The sequence below is a fragment of the Hyperoodon ampullatus genome (assembly GCF_949752795.1).
Source record: "Hyperoodon ampullatus genome assembly, chromosome: 9".
In the NCBI taxonomy this organism is placed as follows: domain Eukaryota; kingdom Metazoa; phylum Chordata; class Mammalia; order Artiodactyla; family Ziphiidae; genus Hyperoodon; species Hyperoodon ampullatus.
This window is the reverse complement of record NC_136922.1, coordinates 82,519,426-82,542,440: the sequence shown is the minus strand read 5'-3', so window position 1 is coordinate 82,542,440 and position 23,015 is coordinate 82,519,426. Positions and strand designations below refer to the sequence as shown.

The 23,015-nt window shown below is 34.0% G+C and overlaps 1 protein-coding gene across 1 annotated transcript in view; it reads left to right on the top strand.

Annotated features, from left to right (window-relative positions):
- POT1 (protection of telomeres 1) overlaps positions 1-23,015 on the top strand; it is a gene marked incomplete at its 5' end in the record, with an annotated part of 82,151 nt that overhangs the window by 27,490 nt on the left and 31,646 nt on the right. Inside the window, 2 exons of the mRNA XM_079711116.1 lie at positions 18,281-18,411; positions 22,108-22,398. Coding sequence (XP_079567242.1) covers positions 18,281-18,411; positions 22,108-22,398 — 422 coding nt within the window. The remainder of the gene's footprint in view (positions 1-18,280; positions 18,412-22,107; positions 22,399-23,015) is intronic.

The window sequence follows — 23,015 nt, the reverse complement described above, 5'->3', positions numbered from 1 at the left end:
GGTTTCCATATGTGGTAAAACTGGTTTGTTCAGATTGTATTGGTTATATATGCAATCAGCTTTATTTATATGCTATAGCTGTCATGTAGTTGGCAATTTGTCTTTGAAAGATTATGTGTTCAGTATTATTACAAATATATCTTAAGTGGCTATCAGTGGAATGCTTTGTTACATTACTTCTCAGGTCAGATGGATTCTAGTAATATTTAGGTTCACAAAAATTACTTTCGAGTTACAAATTACTTTGATTTCCATCTGCATTGTTAGGATTTTCTTCTACTTCAGTATATTAATTTCCCTCCCAACTTTACATATCATCAATTAAGAAAATCAAAATATATTCTCTTCCTTATTTTTCAGTTTGCTTGTTTGTCGTTTTGCAGTGGTTTCTGTCAGCTTCTTATATATAAATGATAATCTCTTTTTTGTCATTATGTTACAGATGCTTTTCACAGCATTTTAGTTTTGTGCTGGTGGTTTTTGACATTTAAATCTTTAAAATGCTTGTGGAGTCATAATTTGTTTGTTTGGAAAGGCTTACCTATTAGAAGATCTGAAAAATATTACCCTATATTTCCTTAAAATTATTATTATATATTTTTAAAAACTGCATGGGGCTTCCCTGGTGGCGCAGTGGTTGAGAGTCCACCTGCAGATGCAGGGGACACGGGTTCGTGCCCCGGTCCGGGAAGATCCCACATGCCGCGGAGCGGCTGGGCCCATGAGCCATGGCCGCTGAGCCTGCACATCCGGAGCCTGTGCTCCGCAACGGGAGAGGCCACAACACTGAGAGGCCCGCGTACCGCAAAAAAAAAAAAAACTGCATGTATTGCCTGGAATTTTTTTTTTCTGTTCTTATTTTTTTTTATTTTTTTTGCTTTATAACAAATTTAATCAGTTATACATAAACATATGTTCCCATATCCCCTCCCTTTTGCGTCTCCCTCCCACCCTCCCTATCCCACCCCTCCAGGCGGTCACAAAGCACCGAGCTGATCTCCCTGTGCTATGCGGCTGCTTCCCACTAGCTATCTACCTTACGTTTGGTAGTGTATATATGTCCATGCCGCTCTTTCACTTTGTCACAGCTTACCCTTCCCCCTCCCCATATCCTCATGTCCATTCTCTAGTAGGTCTGTGTCTTTATTCCTGTCTTACCCCTATGTTCTTCATGACATTTTTTTTTCTTAAATTCCATATATATGTGTCAGCATACAATATTTGTCTTTCTCTTTCTGGCTTACTTCACTCTGTATGACAGACTCTAGGTCCATCCACCTCATTACAAATAGCTCAATTTCATTTCTTTTTATGGCTGAGTAATATTCCATTGTATATATGTGCCACATCTTCTTTACCCATTCATCCGATGATGGACACTTAGGTTGTTTCCATCTCTGGGCTATTGTAAATAGGGCTGCTATGAACATTTTGGTACATGTCTCTTTTTGAATTATGGTTTTCTCAGGGTATATGCCCAGTAGTGGGATTGCTGGGTCATATGGTAGTTCTATTTGTAGTTTTTTAAGGAACCTCCATACCGTTCTCCATAGTGGCTGTACCAATTCACATTCCCACGAGCAGTGCAAGAGTGTTCCCTTTTTTCCACACCCTCTCCAGCATTTATTGTTTCTAGATTTTTTGATGATGGCCATTCTGACTGGTGTGAGATGATATCTCATTGTAGTTTTGATTTGCATTTCTCTAATGAGTAAAGATGTTGAGCATCCTTTCATGTGTTTGTTGGCAATCTGTATATCTTCTGTGGAGAAATGTCTATTTAGGTCTTCTGCCCATTTTTGGATTGGGCTGTTTGTTTTTTTGTTATTGAGCTGCATGAGCTGTTTATAAATTTTGGAGATTAATCCTTTGTCAGTTGCTTCATTTGCAAATATTTTCTCCCATTCTGAGGGTTGTCTTTTGGTCTTGTTTATGGTTTCCTTTGCTGTGCAAAAGCTTTGAAGTTTCATTAGGTCCCATGTGTTTATTTTTGTCTTTATTTCCATTTCTCTAGGAGGTGGGTCAAAAAGGATCTTGCTGTGATTTATGTCATAGAGTGTTCTGCCTATGTTTTCCTCTAAGAATTTGATAGTGTCTGGCCTTACATTTAGGTCTTTAATCCATTTTGAGCTTATTTTTGTGTATGGTATTAGGGAGTGATCTAATCTCATACTTTTACATGTCCCTATCCAGTTTTCCCAGCACCACTTATTGAAGAGACTGTCCTTTCTCCACTGTACATTCCTGCCTCCTTTATCAAAGATAAGGTGACCATATGTGCGTGGGTTTATCTCTGGGCTTTCTATCCTGTTCCATTGATCTATCTTTCTGTTTTTGTGCCAGTACCATACTGTCTTGATTACTGTAGCTTTGTAGTATAGTCTGAAGTCAGGGAGCCTGATTCCTCCAGCTCCATTTTTCGTTCTCAAGATTGCTTTGGCTATTCGGGGTCTTTTGTGTTTCCATACAAATTGTGAAACTTTTTGCTCTAGTCCTGTGAAAAATGCCAGTGGTAGTTTGATAGGGATTGCATTGAATCTGTAGATTGCTTTGGGTAGTAGAGTCACTTTCACAATGTTGATTCTTCCAATCCAAGAACATGGTACATCTCTCCATCTATTTGTATCATCTTTAATTTCTTTCATCAGTGTCTTATAATTTTCTGCATACAGGTCTTTTGTCTCCTTAGGTAGGTTTATTCCTAGATATTTTATTCTTTTTGTTGCAATGGTAAATGAGAGTGTTTCCTTGATTTCACTTTCAGATTTTTCATCATTAGTATATAGGAATGCCAGAGATTTCTGTGCATTAATTTTGTATCCTGCAACTTTACCAAATTCATTGATTAGCTCTAGTAGTTTTCTGGTAGCATCTTTAGGATTCTCTATGTATAGTATCATGTCATCTGCAAACAGTGACAGCTTTACTTCTTCTTTTCCGATTTGGATTCCTTTTATTTCCTTTTCTTCTCTGATTGCTGTGGCTAAAACTTCCAAAACTATGTTGAATAAGAGTGGTGAGAGTGGGCAACCTTGTCTTGTTCCTGATCTTAGTGGAAATGTTTTCAGTTTTTCACCATTGAGGACGATGCTGGCTGTGGGTTTGTCATATATGGCCTTTATTATGTTGAGGAAATTTCCCTCTATGCCTATTTTCTGCAGGGTTTTTATCATAAATGGGTGTTGAATTTTGTCGAAAGCTTTCTCTGCATCTATGAAGATGATCATATGGTTTTTCTCCTTCAATTTGTTAATATGGTGTATCACGTTGATTGATTTGCGTATATTGAAGAATCCTTGCATTCCTGGGATAAACTCCACTTGATCATGGTGTATGATCCTTTTAATGTGCTGTTGGATTCTGTTTGCTAGTATTTTGTTGAGGATTTTTGTTTTTTATGTAGTGTCAATGATCTCACTTTTTGTTGGTAACTGCCTTGTTTCAAAATCATTTATTAAATAATGTCATGTTTGAATTATGTATATTTCTATACCTCTATATAAGGATCCGTGGAGCAACACCTAACAGAGAGCCTGAGGTGAATTTTCTTCTCCCAATATGTGACCTGCAATAGGTCTCCTCAAAAACAAGGAGGACTATTTAGATGTTGCCCAATTTTTCTTTTTTGTTTGTTTGTTTGATTTTTTGCGGTACGCGGGCCTCCCACTGTTGTGGCCTCTTCCGTTGCGGAGCACAGGCTCCGGACGTGCAGGCTCAGCGGCCATGGCTCATGGGCCCAGCCGCTCCGCGGCATGTGGGATCTTCCCAGACCGGGGTGCGAACCCGCGTCCCCTGCATCAGCAGGCGGCCTCTCAACCACTGCGCCACCAGGGAAGCCCCCTCAATTTTTAATCATTAGGCAGAGTATTGGCTACAATCTCTACATGAATATTTGAGGATGTTTGGGTTGGTAGGATTCGTTATCCTCAATTCTGATTTACTGTGTAATAATATAGTTTTCTTGTTAATCTCAGTCTTTTTGTTTCTTCATTCATAATTTTAATATACTTTTAAGCCTTACAGGAATATATTGGGTGCATTTGCCATATACATACTGGTATCAGGATTTAAAAATATTTGAAATCAGATTAGGATTTATATGAAACTCTACCGTAAGTTATGATTTTTTTTTCCTACAGATAGAATAAATAGTGTCAGGTTCTTAAAGGGTGTGTGTGTGTGTGTGTGTGTGTGTGTGTGTGTGTGTGTATAATATATCCCTAGTGCATTTTTGTAAGATAAATGTTAAATGTACGTATTATTAATAATTTATCAATACTTAATAGAATGAATATACAATTCATAAAATAACATTTAATTCATTAGAGGAACTAGTCACTTGTCCTAGTGCTTGGATTTTAATGAAGAAGTATAATGAGTTTTAGCTTATAAAGGAATATGTTAGAAGTTAAAGTAGTTCGCCTCTCATTTTAACTTTTATTATTATCACTTTAAATTATTCTCCTTATATTATTTATACATTAATCATAGTATTTTTATTTCTACAAGTGTCAGTTTTCTTTTGGAAGTATAATATGCTGTATATTTGAGATACTTATATATAGCTTTTAAATTTTCCTTTAAACTTCCTTTCGCTTCATTTAAGTGTAGACTTAAATAAAATGACATTATACTAAATTCATGTTTATAAATTTATTGTGAAATTGTTTGAAAGCTCGAATGCATATGAATGCTAAGCATTGCTATATCTAGTATATTGAAGTTCTGCTGAATATGTTATTAATTGTCCTATTTCCACAACAGATTTGATCTTTGAATAATTGAACCTGTTGCCACTTTTAAACCATATAAGGCTCTAAAGTCATGAAGAAGACTCTCTCTTTCCACTGAGAGACTAATTTCACTCCCATCTCCAGCTAGTGAAATTTTTTAATATAAAATTAAGAACAAAAAGAGTTTAGAGGTATTATAATACCTCTGTTCGTGAACCACAGAGGTTGACCCTTTTGTTCTGTAAAATTTGTATTGCCTGCATTCTTCAGGGGCATGGCCATCTAAATAATAACATTACAGCTCTTATTTACTAAATTCTATGATGTCTTTCATATGATTATCGTTTATGCTTTACAAAATACCCTAAGTGTGGTGTTGCATCGCCTCTATTTTATAGATGTGGAAACTTGGAAGTGGCACTGGTCATGCTTTCTCCTGTTCCAAAAGGCTTTTAAACAAATCACATATTTTGCCAGTTACCAGCTCGCAATATCATACACTGTTCAGGAATGCCACTTCTTTGTGGGCATTCCTGGCTGTTGCTCATCAATATGAAGCTTGAAGCCCAATTTTATGAGTCTTAGAATCAGCAAAACAAATGTCAGGTAGCTTAGTTGGGGAGTATTCCTAGGATAATAATCTAATTGGTAGCTGTACTAGTAACTTCCTCTTTGAAATTTGAGGACAGTTTGGTTGTGATTAAGAATAGGTTAGAGTAGTTTTAGTAGTATGTAAGAGCTGAAAGAAAAATATGAACAAGGAAGATAAATAATATCTATAAATTACATGGCACTTAAACTGTAATACATGCATTTAGTGCCTTAAAGCAGCTGTTTAACCAGATACTGATAGTCCCTTTTTTAAAAAAACAGCTTTACTGAGATTTAATTCACATCTAATTTACTCATTTAAAGGATACAGTTCAGTAGCTTTAGTATATTCATGGGGTTGTGCATCTACCACCACAGTCAATTGTAGAACATTTTCATGTCCTCTGGAAGAAACTCTGCATCTCTTAGCTCCCAAGCTCCCCGTATTCCTCCCAGCCCTAGGCAATGATTAATCTACTTTCTGTCTATAGATTGCTTATTCTAGACTATTCATATTAATGGAATCATAATATCTGATAGTTTGTGACTCATTTCTTTCACTTAGCATGCTCTCAAGGTTCATCCATGTCGTGGCATATATCAGTACTTCATTTCTCTTTGTTACTGAAAAGTATCCCATTGCATGGATGGGCCACATTTTATTTATCCATTCGTCACTTGATGGACATTTAGGTTCTTTCTGGTTTTTTGGTGTTACAAATAATGCTGCTGTGTACATTCATATATATGTTTTTGTGTGGACATATGTTTTCATTTCTCTTAGGTATATACCTAAGCGTGGAATTGACAGTCTTTTTGAGTATTTTTTTTCTTGTAGGCCATTTTTCTTATCAGAAATAATTGTTGGGTTGCTTTGAATATCATGATCTTTTATCTTCTAAGTTCATCTTGAAATTTCTTAAATTGGTCATGTAAATATTACTGCATTTGATGCTGGGCTGTTTACATACTAGTACCATTACTTTGAGAAATTGACTTCTTGAAAGATGAAGTATTAAATAAAGACATTGTAGTGTACTTTAGTTTCTTTTCCTATTTCAGAGTATTATGCTATTAGTCCTTTATTTCCAATATCCTTTTTGTATGTCCACCATTAATCTAGTTTAAGAGTTGGATTTTTTCTTAAGGCACTGGATAGTGTACATTTTAGGCTTTGCAGGACAGGTACTCTCTGTCACAACTACTCAGTTGCGCCTTGTAGCATGAAGACAGCCATAGACAATGTGTAAATGAATGTGTAGCAATAAAACTTGATTTTACAGAAGTCAGCTGGCCCACCGGCCATAGTTTGCTGACCTCTGATCTCATTCATGGTTATGTTTTTTGTCAAATTTTAAGAAGGATTCAGACAGTACAGCACATGTGTTTATATTTGCTCCCAAGTTACAATTAAAATGATGATTTAAAAAGATATAATGTTTAATGTCAAATCAAATGGATGAGGAGATCACAGTTAACAAAAGATATCAGCAAGACTTCATATGCTGACATTTGTATGATTGATGCTAACTGATTCAAGCACAAAGAGTGAATTTCCTTTTTATGGCCATGAGCAAGCAACACCATACAAAAGATCTCCATTCTGCTTGCAGTCAGTCCTCATTGCCACCCCAGTCCTAGGCAACTGTTAACTTGCTTTCTATCTCTGTACCCTTCTGGACACTTCATATAGATAGGCTCACTTCGCTTCTGGTTTCTTTCACTTAGCATAATGATTTTGAGGTTCCATGTTATAGCATGTATCAATAGTTTATTCCTTTTTATTGATGAATATCAATATACTTTTATAGCTGTTTTAAAAATTAATCTTATTGTTTTGTCTCCCTTATTTTAAACACAAACTCTGTGAAGATAAAGACCATTGCTAGTCTTAGTTGAAATCCTTACACCTAGGTATACCATCTATGACCTATGGTTGCTCAATACATAGAGTAAAACATAAGAGGAAAACTCCCCCAGGTGTAATTTCAGAATAACATTTATGAACTCATAAATATATCTACCTACCTACCTATCTATCTCATCTGTGTGTGCATGTATATATATCTATATATTAGAACTTATATCTCTATCATAATATTTACACTTCTCTTTCCTGCCTCCCATGATCTTTTTCAGTATTATAAAAACATGAGTGGAAATTATGTTAACCTCACACCAGCATAATAAAGAGAGTGCTGTTATGTGTGTATTGTATAGCAAGTATCCTTGTAAACAAGTAAGATTGTAGCATATACTATTGCCTTAGTTCAGTGATTTGCCTTCATGGCTTTTACTTTAGTATTTCAATAATAAACTTTTATACAAATGGAAAACTGTTGATGAAGTACTGATTAGTTTAAAAACAACAACACTCTACAACATAAGCTTAAGAGAAATTTTTAGTTGTTTTACCATAGACAACTTACTCTGCTTCTCTTGCTTAATTTGTTTATCTGAAAATGGAGATGATGATGGTCATGGTCTCTCATGGAATTTGCTGTAACAATTGAAGTAACATATGCAACTGTACCTGTAATATGTTAACAGCCAGTTGCAGTAGCTATTAATAGATATGTGAGTTCTTTGTAAGGTAAATACTATTTTAATTTTCAAATCTTGAATTGCATATGTAGAAAACATAGTTAGAAAATCAATGGCAGATTGCCTCAGTGAAGAACAGCACTTGTTGTAATAATATATAATAGAATAGATTTCAATTTACTTTCAATAAATAAATGCCAAATTACCTCAAAAAAATAAATAAATACAAACAACAGCGCCCTAGTAGATAAAAAGGTGGTGAAGCAACTTTCATGGAGGAATTTTTTTGTGGATTATATAATTTATTTTTTTGTGGATTATATAAATATATAAGCATGCATGCATGCATGCATGCTTCTTAGATTAAAGACCTTACTTAGATGAACTACCAGCTTTCCCTTATAATAAAACTCCAAGGCAATTTACACTTAATCATACTGAGGAAATTAGGTGAATTGCTGAAGATCACAGAATATAGGGCTTAATTTATCATTTGTTACCTTTTCTAGATTTACATCAAGTTAAATGAAGTATTACCTAAGTGTTAAAGTAGTTAAAATACTTTGTCAACAGTTTAAACATGAAGTCTTACTGAAACTTTAGAGTCAATTCTTTTTTTTTTTTTTTTTTTTTTTGCGGTACGCGGGCCTCTCACTGCTGTGGCCTCTCCCGCTGCCGAGCACAGGCTCCGGACGCGCAGGCCCAGCGGCCATGGCTCACGGGCCCAGCCACTCCGCAGCACGTGGGATCCCCCTGGACCGGGGCACGAACCCGTGTCCCCTGCACCGGCAGGCGGACTCTCAACCGCTGCACCACCAGGGAAGCCCTAGAGTCAATTCTTTATCAAAGTTTAAATATGTATTTTTAGAGGTTGTTATTTAGATAAACTAAGAAAGAATACTGATTTATTAAACGTCTCTCTACTCTCCCTACCTTCCCTGCTGATATGCTAACAAGAAAGTAGACTTAAATTACCTCTTAGCTTTGTAACTTTATTATTAAAATATTAATTTGTAAGTTGACTGTAACTTCACAAGATGATTTTTCTTTCATTTGGGAATGAGTAAAAAATGAGGCACGGGGAAAATAAATGTTTTTATCATTTTATGTAGTCATTATTGAAGGATTATTTACTTACTTGGTGAAACACTTTACGTCTTTAGAGCAGTTAAATAAAACTTATTCTAGCAGTTTGCCTTGTTAGTATTTGTTAAAATGAGTAGCTTGGTTTCCAGTTATGTCATGAATGTAATGGTAATTTGTGAAAGAACCTGAAAGCTATTTAATATTTCGTTTATATTAGTTCTTTATTGTCCTTGAGAGCAAATTATTGGACAGATTTTTTTAAATGCCACTTGTTTCTTGAATCTGAATTTTTGTTTCCTTCATTTATAACTATATACATATTTAAACCCAAAAATATGTATATAAAATTTTATTTTGAAACTCCTCATTATTTTATAGGTAACCTTAGGAGACTCTGAGAATTTCCTCATGTTTAGTTATGCTGTTCTAGAGAGCTTGCCTTGTAGCAGGTAGATGATATTTTGAAGAATATTGCTACAGTAAGTCTGTCTGGGCCTGAAGCTCAGTAATTGAATTGATTGTGTGTGTGGGCATGCCTGTAAAGAAAATACTTAAAGTTAGATTTAATATACTAAGAAGTAAACTTCAAGTGAGGTCATTTTAAATTCTGTTTTTTCAATCCTTGATGTTAAGAAAGTAGTTTTTTACTTGATAGTTCTGTAACTATATACACATCTGTGTATCTGTACATATATTTACATATAAGCATTTTTTAATGACTCAGAAATATCCATAGATAATGTGGTAGCACTAAAAGTCTTTGCTAAGAGTAGAGAAATATTTCAAGAATGCTGTTTTAATTGTTTGTAATTTGGAATGGGGAGAACAAAATATGAGTAGGAAAAATAATTCCAGATTATAACAGTAGTCCAAAATTAAGCTGTGGAAATAGAGCAATAAAACAAATCTGAGAAATAATGTACATACAGGGGGATTTTATAATTTTTCAGTTTATCTTTTCAGTGTGCAGTATTTATGAGTGCAATTTATGTACCCTTTCCCTTAGTCACTGCACCAGATGTTTATAAAATACGCTGCTGCAGTTACTTGAATAAGGCAAAACAATTTATTGATGTGGAGTCCTAAGCTTTGTTGTGAATACTTTTGAAATGCTTTTTGGAAGAGTTCACATAACACAGAATTACAGTGGGTAGGGATATATTAATGTTACCCCACCTTCCCATCTCCCCTTCCCTGAATGAAAACACACAAAAAATTCTCTTTGGTTAAAAAATGAAAAGAATTAAGAAAAAAAGTAGGATTTGAAATAGAGAAACCAGTGAAAAGTAACTTATGCATTGGAGTATTTCTTATAATTATTTTATACTTTTAATTCTTTAGTTTTAGGAATTTGAAATATTTTGCTTTATTTAGAAAACAGTATCAGGACTTCATAGGATTTGTGTATATGCTTGGATGTTATTGCTAGTTGAAAAACAGTGAGTTTGATTTTTAGAGTGGAATGATAAACTGAATACATATTCTCTGCTTTGCAGAAATGTCATGATAAGAAAGCTCATATTTTATGCTGAATATTTGAAAGACTTATTGTCATTTATATGTATTATATAAGTTAGATTTAAGCAAAAGATTAATGGGAACATGTAACAGCAATAGAATAAGAACTTAGAAATACAAATGAATTTCTATCAACACTAGAAATAGTTTTGACCATTTAATCATAAACAGAATGTATACACCCCAATCTCTGCTACCACTTTAGCAGCTATCCATCAGTTTTTAGCCGAATCATCAGGCTTCTGATTTCCAGTATACGTGATACTTTTGAAAAACTGGTATCATCACGCACAATTACCTTATATAACTGAAAACAAGATTCATGTAGAGTTATAGATAGGAGAACACTCCAAGCTGAGAAAAGAACAAAGATCAAAACTAGGGTTTATTGATTTATTTATTATCCTTCATAGTACTGTCAGTTGGTTTGGTATCAGGAAGCATCAAAATGGCATTTTACTCTTATGATTATTTTTTCTCTCTCTCTCTTGTAAGTAATAACAAAGAGGGAGATAAGAAGGCAAGAGAGAGAAAAGTCTAGAACAGTGCATTGCCAGGAGATAGGGTAGATAATGGGGAGGCAGGAACTGCTGAAGAGAATGTCCCAAGACAACAGTGAACTGTAGTCCTGAAGAGCTGTCTGCCTCTTCATCAAGTGAGGCTGTAAGTTCTCTAGTTTTCTCAGTAATACTTCATTTAAAATAACTTGGAGATCTAATCTACCTAAGCTTTTAGCAAGGCATTTTCAGTGGGAGAAATACCAATTCTGTGAAACATTCCATGAAAAAGTGGGAAATTTTGCATACTGTATCTGGCTCTTGAGATCCACGGTGCATTATTAGCACGTTATCACCTCTGAAAAGATTTAATAAAGGAATCTGTTTAACTTTACTTTTAACATAATTTTACTTGGAATTACTTAAACATGGAACCCTTTTTAATGTACTCTGATTCTTGTTTGCTGAAACTATTTTCCATAGAATCAAGCTTAGAGATTATCGACCTAGATTAAAGTTGATAGAGCTTCACTTTCAAGCAATTCATTATCCATATTTTTTTTTTACCTTTATTTATTGTGAACAAGGAAGGGGTAGGACCAATTCTTACTTCTTTGCAATTTTGATTGTGGTAGAATTGCAAGGGACTTTGTCTCTGTAGTGATCTATATAAAATGTAGTACTTTATGAATTTTCACTTTCAGAAAGTATAATATTGTTGATGCCCTAAATCAGTGCTTCTTAAGCTTTTTATATTCCTAAAAATTATCAGGATCTCAAGGAGCTTATATTTTTATGGATCACAGTTATAGATATTTAAACATACTGGAAATTAAAAGTGAAAAACTAACATATTTAATGACATTTAATAATTCATTTAAACCAAAAAGTCTATTGTAAACATAAGTAACATTTTTAATGAAAAATATATTTTCCAAAAATATGGAGTGTGGTATTTTTTCACATTTTTGATGATATTTTTAATCTTTAAAAAATAATAAAAGTAGCAGGATTCTCTTATCCCTTCAGCAGTCTGTTATGACATGTTATTTCAGTTGAGATACATAAAAATTTCTGGCTTCACACAGCTATGTAGTTGGAAAAGGGAAGAGGACTTTTATAAAAGTCTTCAGGTAATTTTGGATATTCTTTGATAAGCTTCTTAAAGGTTGGTTACAATGAGGAATCTGAAACCATAGCAATGAACTTTCATATTCTATTGAATTAAAATCCATTGATCCATCTTGCAGTTTGAATGGATCTTTAAATCATCCATGATTTGTAGTGTATAGGTCATTTGAAAAAAAACATTTCCTGAGGTATGCAAATCTTCTATATGTTGACCCATTTCATTGTATAGTATCATACAATACCAAAATGTAACAGTTATTTCTGTCACCAGTCAATTTTATCAGAAAAGTCTTTGACGCAAGAGGGAGGAGATCTGGGGATGTATGTATATGTATAACTGATTCACTTTGTTATACAGCAGAAACTAACACACCATTGTAAAGCAACTATACTCCAATAAAGTTGTTAAAAGTTAAATTAAATTAAATTTTTAAAAGTCTTCGAATATTGAGAAACCATCAATATCATGGTGGAAGATGGAACTTTTCCAATATTGTAATTTTAGCCTAAAAACTTTGGTTTTATCATTGGCAAAAAGATGCCAGTTTTCTTTGAACTGAAAGATTAAGTCCATTCATTTTTGTAAAAACATCTGACAAATACCAGAGCTTGAATAACTAAAATTTTTCTGTCAGTCATCCTTTTAAATAAAAATGCTGTTCCATGAAAAGAATGTGGCTACTGTAACTCATAAACAATCACACAAGTGTTTTTCCTTAAGATGACCGTCATACTTTGGTAAGCAGTTGAAATATTTTGCTTCCCATTTCACCACGTAAAATATTAAAAAGACATGTACTCAAGGATCAACTATAAGAAATTTTTAATGCTTCATCAAGAATGGCCTTATTCTTTAGTAAAACTGTTGTGGTTTTTGTTTTAATGTTAGTGTGTGTTGGTGAAGGATACAGTGACCACTACTACAGTTTGAGGCTACTGCCTTGATTCTCGCCAAGACACCAGCAGTTATACTCACCATTGCTTCTATACCATCAGTCCAAAGGTCAACACAATTGAAAAGGCAAATAACATCTTAATATTACTATGAAAATAGGTTTGAATTTATGGACCCCATAAACATATCTTGGAGCCCCCCAGTGGTTTGCAGACCAAACTTTGAGAACTGTTACCCTACAGGAACTTGAACATTTCTTCAAGCTGACACAGTGAACTTATTTATCCTTTTTTTTTTTTTTTTTTTTTTTTTTTTTTTTTTGTGGTACATGGGCCTCTCACTGTTGTGGCCTCTCCCGTTGCGGAGCACAGGCTCCGGACACACAGGCTCAGCGGCCATGGCTTACGGGCCTAGCCGCTCCGCGGCATGTGGGATCTTCCCGGACCAGGGCACAAACCCGTGTCCCCTGCATCGGCAGGCGGACTCTCAACCACTGCACCACCAGGGAAGCCCTATCCTAATTTTTAAGTGAGGTATTAGATGTTCCTGGCCCTTGATTACCACTTTGATCCATTAAAATTGTTCTATATTATCTTCAACATTGTAATTTTTGAATAAGTGGTTAGTGCTATATTCTACCTTACAGCTTTTTCAGAAACTCTTAGTGTTCCAAATGAAATTTCTCCTGAGGACCAGATGCTCTTGTTAACTACAAGATACTTCTCTGTGGAAGGTTGATAGCACCATATCTAAAAACAACTAATTGAGATTCCAGTGGAAATTAAAATTGGAATTCCTTTGCAATCCCTTACATCTATACTTTTGATTTTATGTTCTGACTGTGATCCATTCGGCACTGTATCTTGGCCAAGTATCTTCATGTACTTCATTAAGACAGATTCTAAGATCATGTCTGTGTTCATTAGAAAAGGATGTTATGATTAATTATCAGTAATAGAAATGCTGCTGTTGCTACTGCTGCTGCTACTGCCACCACTGGCCACCTCTTATACATAGCATTTAACCATGTTCTAGGTGCTATTTTATATACTTTACATGTAATTACTTATTTAATTTTAACAATCATATGAGGTTAATAGTATTATTTTCCCCATTTTTTAGATAAGGAATTTGAGGCGTAAAGAGGCTAGGTGATTTTCCGTGTCTGCAGTGGGCTTCAGAGAGGGAGAATTTTTGCAAGTACTGTATATTTGCTGTAGGTAGTGACATGCATTAATTTAGTAAAGATGGTTGATCAGCTGCTATGTGTTATAGATGCTGTGAACTGTGAAGACGTAATACTAAATCTGGAAGCCTATCTTTCTGTGTTTTCTGATTAAAGAGTGTCTACTTTCCTTCTGGCATTCTTCAGAAATCTTCTATATACAGTCACTGTTCTGAAAACTATTTACTATGTGCACATATATCTGTTACACAATAAATATATGTAATGTATTTCATGACACATTGGGTGTTCTCCTACAGCTAAGTTATTATTTAAATTAGAAACTTTCTTAAGCAACTTCTTATCTAATTTGACAATGAACAAACGTTCTACACTCCATGTGTAAAACGCTGTTACTGATGCTTTTGTCATCCTAAGCTTTCACAGCTAGGAATTGGTGACTGGGAATTGCCCAGCCCTGATGCTCCGGCTCATTTCTGCTCCCACTAGTGGAACTGTATTCTCGAAAGAATTGCATTCTTACAGTTGGGTTCCCAAATCTCTTTGTACTCCTTTTACTTGTTATTCTAATTAAGTAATTTCATTAAATCTTATATAACCAAATGAATATGAATGTGAAAAGACATTTTTTGGAAAACTTAAGTTGAATGCTTTGTAAAGATAATAAACCAGTGGTGGAATGGATTTGGCTGTGGGCCACAGTTTGCCAACTCCTGATTTTATAGCACTGTGCTCTCTCCTTTGTCCTCTTACACTCACAATTCAGTTAACTCCTCTTTAAGTAGCCTTAAATGTACACCTTCTTTTATTGCTTTTGTCTTTCCACTAGGATTTAACTCTTGTTCAGCTACTTCAGGAGATACTCTTTTTTTATCTCCTTTTCTTCTTTTATTCTTTCAGTTTATGAGTCAACAAATAATTATTACAAAGAATGTACAAATGCATATAAGCCTCATAAGAATGAATTATTGTAGAATCTTTCTCTGATGTTCTTGGGGTTTCTATGATGCCTCTGGAGTAAATTATAGGTGAAGTTTCATTATAATGATATGTTATTCTTCAGTAATGAACTCTCCTTTAGTATGTTTCAAGATAAATGCATGAAATAGTAAATAATATAGAGTTAAGATACAGTATAATTTTACCTACTTAGGAAAACTCTCAACCCTCCATCACAGTTTTAAGCATAATATTTTGCTTTCTTTGGGATTGTTGTTGATGTTTAAAAAAGCATGCAACATGCAGACAGTGTGGTGTTCTGGTTAAATGAAGAAACAGGAGTCAGATATGCTGAGTTATATGTGATCTATAAGACATTCACACTTGGATACCTTGCCTAGACTTTTTAAGAAACTAAGTTCTCTCGTTTGTAAACTGTTACATACAACTATCTAAGAATTCAGGGAGATAATGCATATAAATTGCTTAGCACACTACCTGTCATATTGTAAGCCCTCAGTAATTGCTGACTGCTAAATAATGTAATTTCCCCCTAGTTATAGGCCTGGGAATAAGATATCTTGCTAACATAAGTACTGTATTTTTGTTTTGTTTTCTGTCTGAGAAAGTGGATTATTCCATTTCTATAAATTAATTTAGAATATTGACATTTTGCACATTATTAATTATTATTTGATAACCCCAAACTGTATTTAGGACTGTAAATACCTTTTACCAAAATATATTCTTTAACATTAAACATAATTTCAGACTCTGATTAAACTTCAGTCATGGTATGAAATTTAATTTAAGGTCTCATGTGTTTCATTAGATTAGTGATCTCTTTGCCCTTGTGTTTAGTTTGTCATGAAATTATATGAAACTTAAAACCTTCAGAGCATTTGTATTTTATTCAAAGTACATTCATCATTATCCATAGTATCTAACGTGCTGTTACGTGTCTTTACATTCAGCTTCTGATCCATCTAATTTTCTTCTCTGTGACTGTTGGCAAAAAAATTTCAGTTCTGAATTCTTAACTGAATTCTTAAGGCTGAAGAAGAAACTTCAAAGATAGTTTTCAAACCTGGTTTATATCTTCTTGAAAAGTGTTGTAACACATTGAGCAGTGCAGTGCAATAGGGATGATTAATTTCACTCTTGCATCATTCCTCTAGGCAAGTTTCTCATTTTCCCATTTTAAAAATTAATTTAGTCTTTTTTAAGCATAGATAGGAATAATGAAATAATTTATAGGATAATAAAATAGCAAAATATTTTGAGATAAAGGAAAGTAGATGACTAAGATTCCATAATGTATCTTAGATTTATAAAAGGGTACAGTAGAGCCATATGATCATCACAAGAAGAATGTGTTTTATTCTATTAAAAAATAAGTAAAATTTATCTTTAATCTTTGGAAGACTGCTAAGAAAGAAAAATGTCCTGAAATAACACTCCTTACAAATAGTTAAAACTACTGAAAATGGAAACTCCAAAACTAGAATTGGGTCCAGTAGATCCTGTATATCAAGAGACGAAGATGTAATATCTTTTTACTCTTTTTGAAGATGCTTATTAAGGTTTTGTTTTTAAAGTTTTTTATGTTCTCTGAATTAATTATTGTCCCCTCGTCACAGAATCAGGTTTCTCTTTCTCCTCTTGGCCTCCATTCCTCTCCCATCTCCTTTCCTCTCTCCCCACTTCCCCCATTCCTTCCCCCTTTCTCTCCACTCCTCCTCTCTTCTCCTCCACCTCCTCCCCTCCCCAGTGTCCTTCCTTCCTTCCTTCCTTCCTTCTATCCGTTATTGTTCTGTGTCTGGTAATGTTTTACTGTTTACAAATTTACAAATATAGGTATGGTTTATTTTAGGTTGTAGACATTTGTTTGCTTTGTATATAATGAGTTTGTTTTTCCAACTTGATCTCTTTTTTTGAATTGGAAATCTGACAGAGACAAATAGTACTTACGTAGGGCACATTGATTGAAAATGTCAGTCTAAGGTGTGTGGGAAGAGAGCCTTCTGACTGTAGACCCCCTAATGTGATAATGCAGATGGATTTATTCTGGGTGCTAACACCCTCATTAGAAGCCTTACCACTTCCTGGTCTATCAGTGAAACTTCCTTGGAAAGCAGCCTGTGTTGCAGGAAGGGGTTGGTGTTAAAGACTGAGATACCCTACCTGCCTACCTGAAGTTATTTTCAAGGGGAGTGAGGGTTAGGATGGGTGCTCATTGAAACAGTTGATGCATCCTCCTCTGTCCATTTGATCCCTTAACCATTTACTTTCCCAACTTCCTGAAATATGTTGATATCGTCTCTCCCTCTCCTTCACTCCCCTCTCCTCTCCCTTCACTGTTCTGGGTTTATCCTTTTCTATGTCTATACTGTCTTGAGTATATTACTGAGAAGGAAGGAAGTCAAGACATACTCTCAGTGTGCAATTTTCTGAAACATGTATATCAAAAGGTAGCACCTATTACAGTTTTTGCTGCCACCAGTGATTGAAGTTACTTGTTTTCATAGCAACCCAACTATCATTAAATTTGGTGGGGATTTTTTACCAGCTTAAATTATATAAAATTGCTCTCGTTCTAATGTGTAAACTTTTATAGATAACTAGCAAATCATCATTTTCCCTTTTGAGTTGTTCTTATATAGTTTTCTATGAGTTGTTTGTTCATTTGACTTTCATATTTACAGTAAAATCTGGGTTTTATAACCAGTTTTCATAGTATCTTTATGCAGTATATTCACTCTTCATCACATTTGCTGCAAATATCTTCTAGTTTTTTGTTTCCACTCTAAATTTAATTATGTTTATTTTAGAAATTATATTATTTGCATATGTTTATCTGCTTCATGGTTTCTAAACTTTGAGGTAATAAAGTTATTACACCTCCAGACAATTTATATTAAGTACAGTTTTTATTTTTGTTTCATTAAACTTTCTAAAATGAATTTTTGTGGAACACTTTTGCAAAATAATTTGGCAGTGCATTTTGAGAGACAAGAAAATTTCTTTATGTTTTGATCCTATTCTTAGAAGACTTGATTAAAGGGAAGAATAATCTTTGGTGTTTTGAACTCAGTATTATTTTGTCAAATGCTTTGAAATACGAAAAGTATTTCAGGTAAAATATTTTTGTGTTTTCCAGATTATTGCTCAGTTGTAACAATTGTGGACCAGACACATGTAAAGTTAACCTGCCTCTTCTTTAGTGGAAATTATGAAGCCCTTCCAATGATTTATAAAAATGGAGATATTGTTCGCTTTCACAGGCTGAAGGTATAATTCATACTGTTTAGAACTTATATTTGTTTGAAGAGAACACTGTATTGTTCACTAAAACTAGTTACACTAATTATGTGGTTGCTTTGTTAGAACATGACATCAGGCATTTCAAGAGACAAGAAGAAATGTAAATAGTATCAGACTTCAAATGATTTATATTAGGAAACCTCTTCATTTGAGCAAACTACCTGACCTCCTTCCACAGAAATGTGTTAGCTGCCGCGATTCGGACTAGTTGCATTCCATTAGAAAACATTTAATAAGAAGGTAGAGCTATTAAATAGTATGTGATTTTTAAAAAATCAGCTTTTTAACACTTTAATATTTTCAGTCTTTTAGGTTTTAAACATTTCAGTCCCTTCATAGTTTGCTTTTGTTACATGGGTTTCCACGCAACCCCTTCACTATCTCGGTTGTTTTTTCTTCTAATGCTTCAGTTTATCTGTGGTCCTCATGGTCACTGATGCTCATAAATGAGTGCAATAGTCCAGATGTCTTCTAGTCTTAAGATATGGTGGGAAACAACTCTCTTGCTCTATTAATGCCTTTTCCCTGAGAATAGAAGAATAGTGGAGAACATTTGCTTAAAGATAAAGAGAACTAGAAATATTGCTATTGTAGCACTATATTACAGGCTTATCCACACTTCAAAAAAATAGCTTATTTCTCACACACTGCTGTTTCCTGTAGTACAGTTGACCCTGAACAGCACAGTTCTGAACTGCTCGGGTCCACTGACGTGCAGATTCTTTTCAGTAGTAAACAGTGCAATACTACAGGATCCCATGGTTAGTTGAATCCATGGATGCTGAACTGAGGATAGAGGGCCGACTGTAAGTTATATGGGGATTTTCAACTGCACAGATGGTCAGTGCTCCTAATCCCGTGTTCAGGGGCCAGCTGTATTTGTAATTCTTGCTATTGTTTAATTGAAGTAAAATATACATCTCTCTTTTCACAGTATTAGCATGCTCATGTTACTAACACTCTAGAAACGTCCTTTGTACCCTTACCTGGGGTTGTCATTTACACTTCCCCCCCACAAGAGTAAATAATCTCACAACTTCTAACAACATATATAGTTTCATATGTGTTTGTTCTTTATATAAAGGAAATACACTATAGTTTTTTTTTTGTTTCTTTTTTAGTTTCTGGCTTATGCTTGTGTGAGTCAACTGTACTATTACATATAGTTTTACTTTGTTCATTTTCACTGCTAAATGGTATTCTGTCCAGCCAATGTTTGAATACACCAGAATTTATATATTTATTCTGTTGGTCGTTTAGGTAGTTTTCAGTTTGAGGCTATTATGCTGCTATAAACAGTCTAGTATATACCTTTTACTGAATATATATAATATATGTAATATAATATATACATTTATATGTAATTATGTAATTATAATATATATTACATATTATATATTGTATAATGCATAGATATATATGCATTTCAGTTGATTGTATACCAAGGAGTGTGGTTCGTGAGTTCAAGGTTGTGCAGATATTAGCCTTTAGTTTTCCAAAGTGTTTTTTACCAACTTACACTCCCATTAGAGATATAAGAGAATTCCAGTTGTTCCACATTTTCACCAGCACTTGATGTTTTCCATTTTTTTGGATTTTAACCATTCTGTTGCATATGTATTAGTATCTTATTGTGGTTTTAACTTGAATTTCCCTGAAAATTTTTGAAATTGAGAACCTTTTAAAATTTGTATGTCTTCTGAAGTAAAAAGTGTTCATTTGAGCCTTTTGCTCATTATAGAATTTTTAACTTCATTTTTTAATTATTTGTAAAAGTTCTTTATATATTTAGGCTACAGATCTTTTGTCAGGTATATGGACTGTGAATATCTTTTCCCACTCTATGGATTGCCTATTTACCCTCTTAGTGATGTCTTTTGATGAACAAAAGTTCTTTATTTTAATATAGTCTACTTTATTAACTTTTGTTTTATGGTCAGTACTTCTTAATTTCCTGTTTAAGAACTCTTTGTCTACTCACTTCATGAAGATGGCTTCTAAGTTTTCCTCGAGGTCATTTATTATTTTCCTGTTTCATATTTAGATCTGTAATTTTCTTTTCCTATAATGTCTTTGACAATTTTGAAATTAAAGTTTTGCTGCCTCATGAAAATAGGAAATGTGCCCTCTTTTTCAGTTCTAGAGTGCAAGATTACTGTTTGTTTTTTTCTTATTTAAATGCTTGGAATAATGCACTGGTAAAGCTATCTGAGCCTGGTGATTCCTTTATTAATAGATTTTATTAATGAATTAACATTTCTTTAAGAGGAATGAGATCATTCAGATTTTTTATTTTTCTATCAACTTTGATATATATAATTTTTAGAAAAGTTTATTTCATCCAAATTGTCAAATTTATTGATAATGCTACTTTCAGATGCTTATAGAATTTGTAATGATAAATCCTTTTTTGCAGTCTTGATATTTTAATTTCTGTTTCTTCTCTTTTTTCCAGATCAGTCATTCTAGGTTTATCATTTTTATTAATCTCTTCAGATAACCAGTTTTTAGCTTTGATTTTCTCTATTGTATGTTTCTATTTCTCTTACCTTGATTATGTTTTCTTTCTACTTTCCTTGGATTTGAAATAATATTCTTTGTGCTGCTTCTTGAGATAGAAGCCTAAATTTCTGATTTTTAACCTTTCTTCTTTTGTAAAATATTCACTTATTTCTATAAATTTTTCTCTATGTATTGAATACTACTTTAGTTATATCCAACAAGTTTCAGCACATCACAACTTAAGTATCCTTCAGTTCAATATATTTTTTAATTTCCAATTAATATATAAATACATTATTAATATCAGACAGAATTACAGGAGACTAAAGGAGGTATTTCATAAGTTCAAAAGGGTTGCTATATGAAGAAGATTTATAACAGTCATAAATGCATGTGCATCTAATAACTGAGCCTTGAAATTCAGGAAGCCAATGTTTTTAAGGCATATCCCAGCTGTCTCAGTCAGACTGATGAGCCCTTAGTCTCAGCTGCATTTTACTCACTTCAAACTCTTATATATATATATATATATATATTTTTTTTTTTTTTTTTTTTTTTTTTGCGGTACACAGGCCTCTCACTGTTGTGGCCTCTCCCGTTGCGGAACACAGGCTCCGAACGCGCAAGCTCAGCGGCCATGGCTCACGGGCCCAGCCGCTCCACGGCATGTGGGATCTTCCCGACCAGGGCACGAACCCGTGTCCCCTGCATCCACAGGTGGACTCTCAACCACTGCGCCACCAGGGAATCCCCAAAACTCTTATATTTTAAGTGTTCTAGTTTTCCCTATAATATTCATAAATAACTGTTACTTATTATCCTTTTTCCTTTTATAAATTATACCTTAATAAAAAAACTAATAAATGTTTTGTTAGTAAAACTGCAAGCCTGATAGTATTAGGGAGGCTGCCACCTAGCTCTTTAAAAAATAAAAATAATCTTGCATAGTGTTTTACAGTTTACATGGTGCTTGTGGATTTTGATATAGCCCAGTAGATTTTATGATTTCATATGCTAAATGAAATATTTAAAGAATTATGTCCTCTATTAACTATGCTGGCAAGATTTTATAATCTCACAAGTGTTTCCAGTTCCTAGGTTCTCATCAGTAAGCCTGTTTTGTTTGTTTCTGTTTTGTTTTCTACTTTGCCACTTTCTTAGATCCAAGTATATAAAAAGGAGACTCAAGGTATCACCAGCTCTGGCTTTGCATCTTTGACATTTGAGGGAACTTTGGGAGCTCCTATCATACCTCGTACTTCAAGCAAGTGTTTTAACTTCACCGCTGAGGACCACAAAATGGTAGAAGCCTTACGTGTTTGGGCATCTACTCATATTTCACCTTCTTCAACATTAGTGAAATTGTGTGATGTCCAGCCAATGCAGTATTTTGACCTGACTTGTCAGCTCTTGGGCAAAGCAGAAGTGGATGGAGCATCATTTCTTCTAAAGGTAGATATAAATACTTGAAATTGTGTTGTAAGTTACCGTGACTTATAAGCCTGTAAAGAGCTTATATTTCAGCATTCTGATGGAATAAATATGCATACTGTGTACTAAGAACTTAAAATCTAACCATTTTTAATGAGCCTGTAATTTCTATGCAAGTTTACTCTTGAACTTCTCTTCTTTATCCTATACTTCTAGAGGAAAATATTGTTACCAGATCTACATTTTAAATATAGTATTGTTTATGTTGTGTTTATATATTTCTTATTAGTACTAACAAAATGAGTTGTTTTCTATTGCTATTTTTAAGTTGCAGTTCTAAAAATGCATATTTCTGATTCCCTATCAAGTTGTAGCCTTCCTTCTCACTCATTTGCCTTCTTCTTGGCCCATTGATGTTGGGTTCTCTTCCCATGTTATTTCACTATCTGCTTCATAGGTAGATCATGGATGGTTTTGAAGTGTTTATTTTTCTTGTTATATTTTATTTTGTTCTTAAATCTGCAGGAAAAAAAAGTGACATAAGACCCATCTAACCTTTGTTTACACCTATCCCAATTTATTCATGAGTAGCTCCTGGAGAGGACAGTTGTCTGATACCATCCTCACCTACTAGCCTA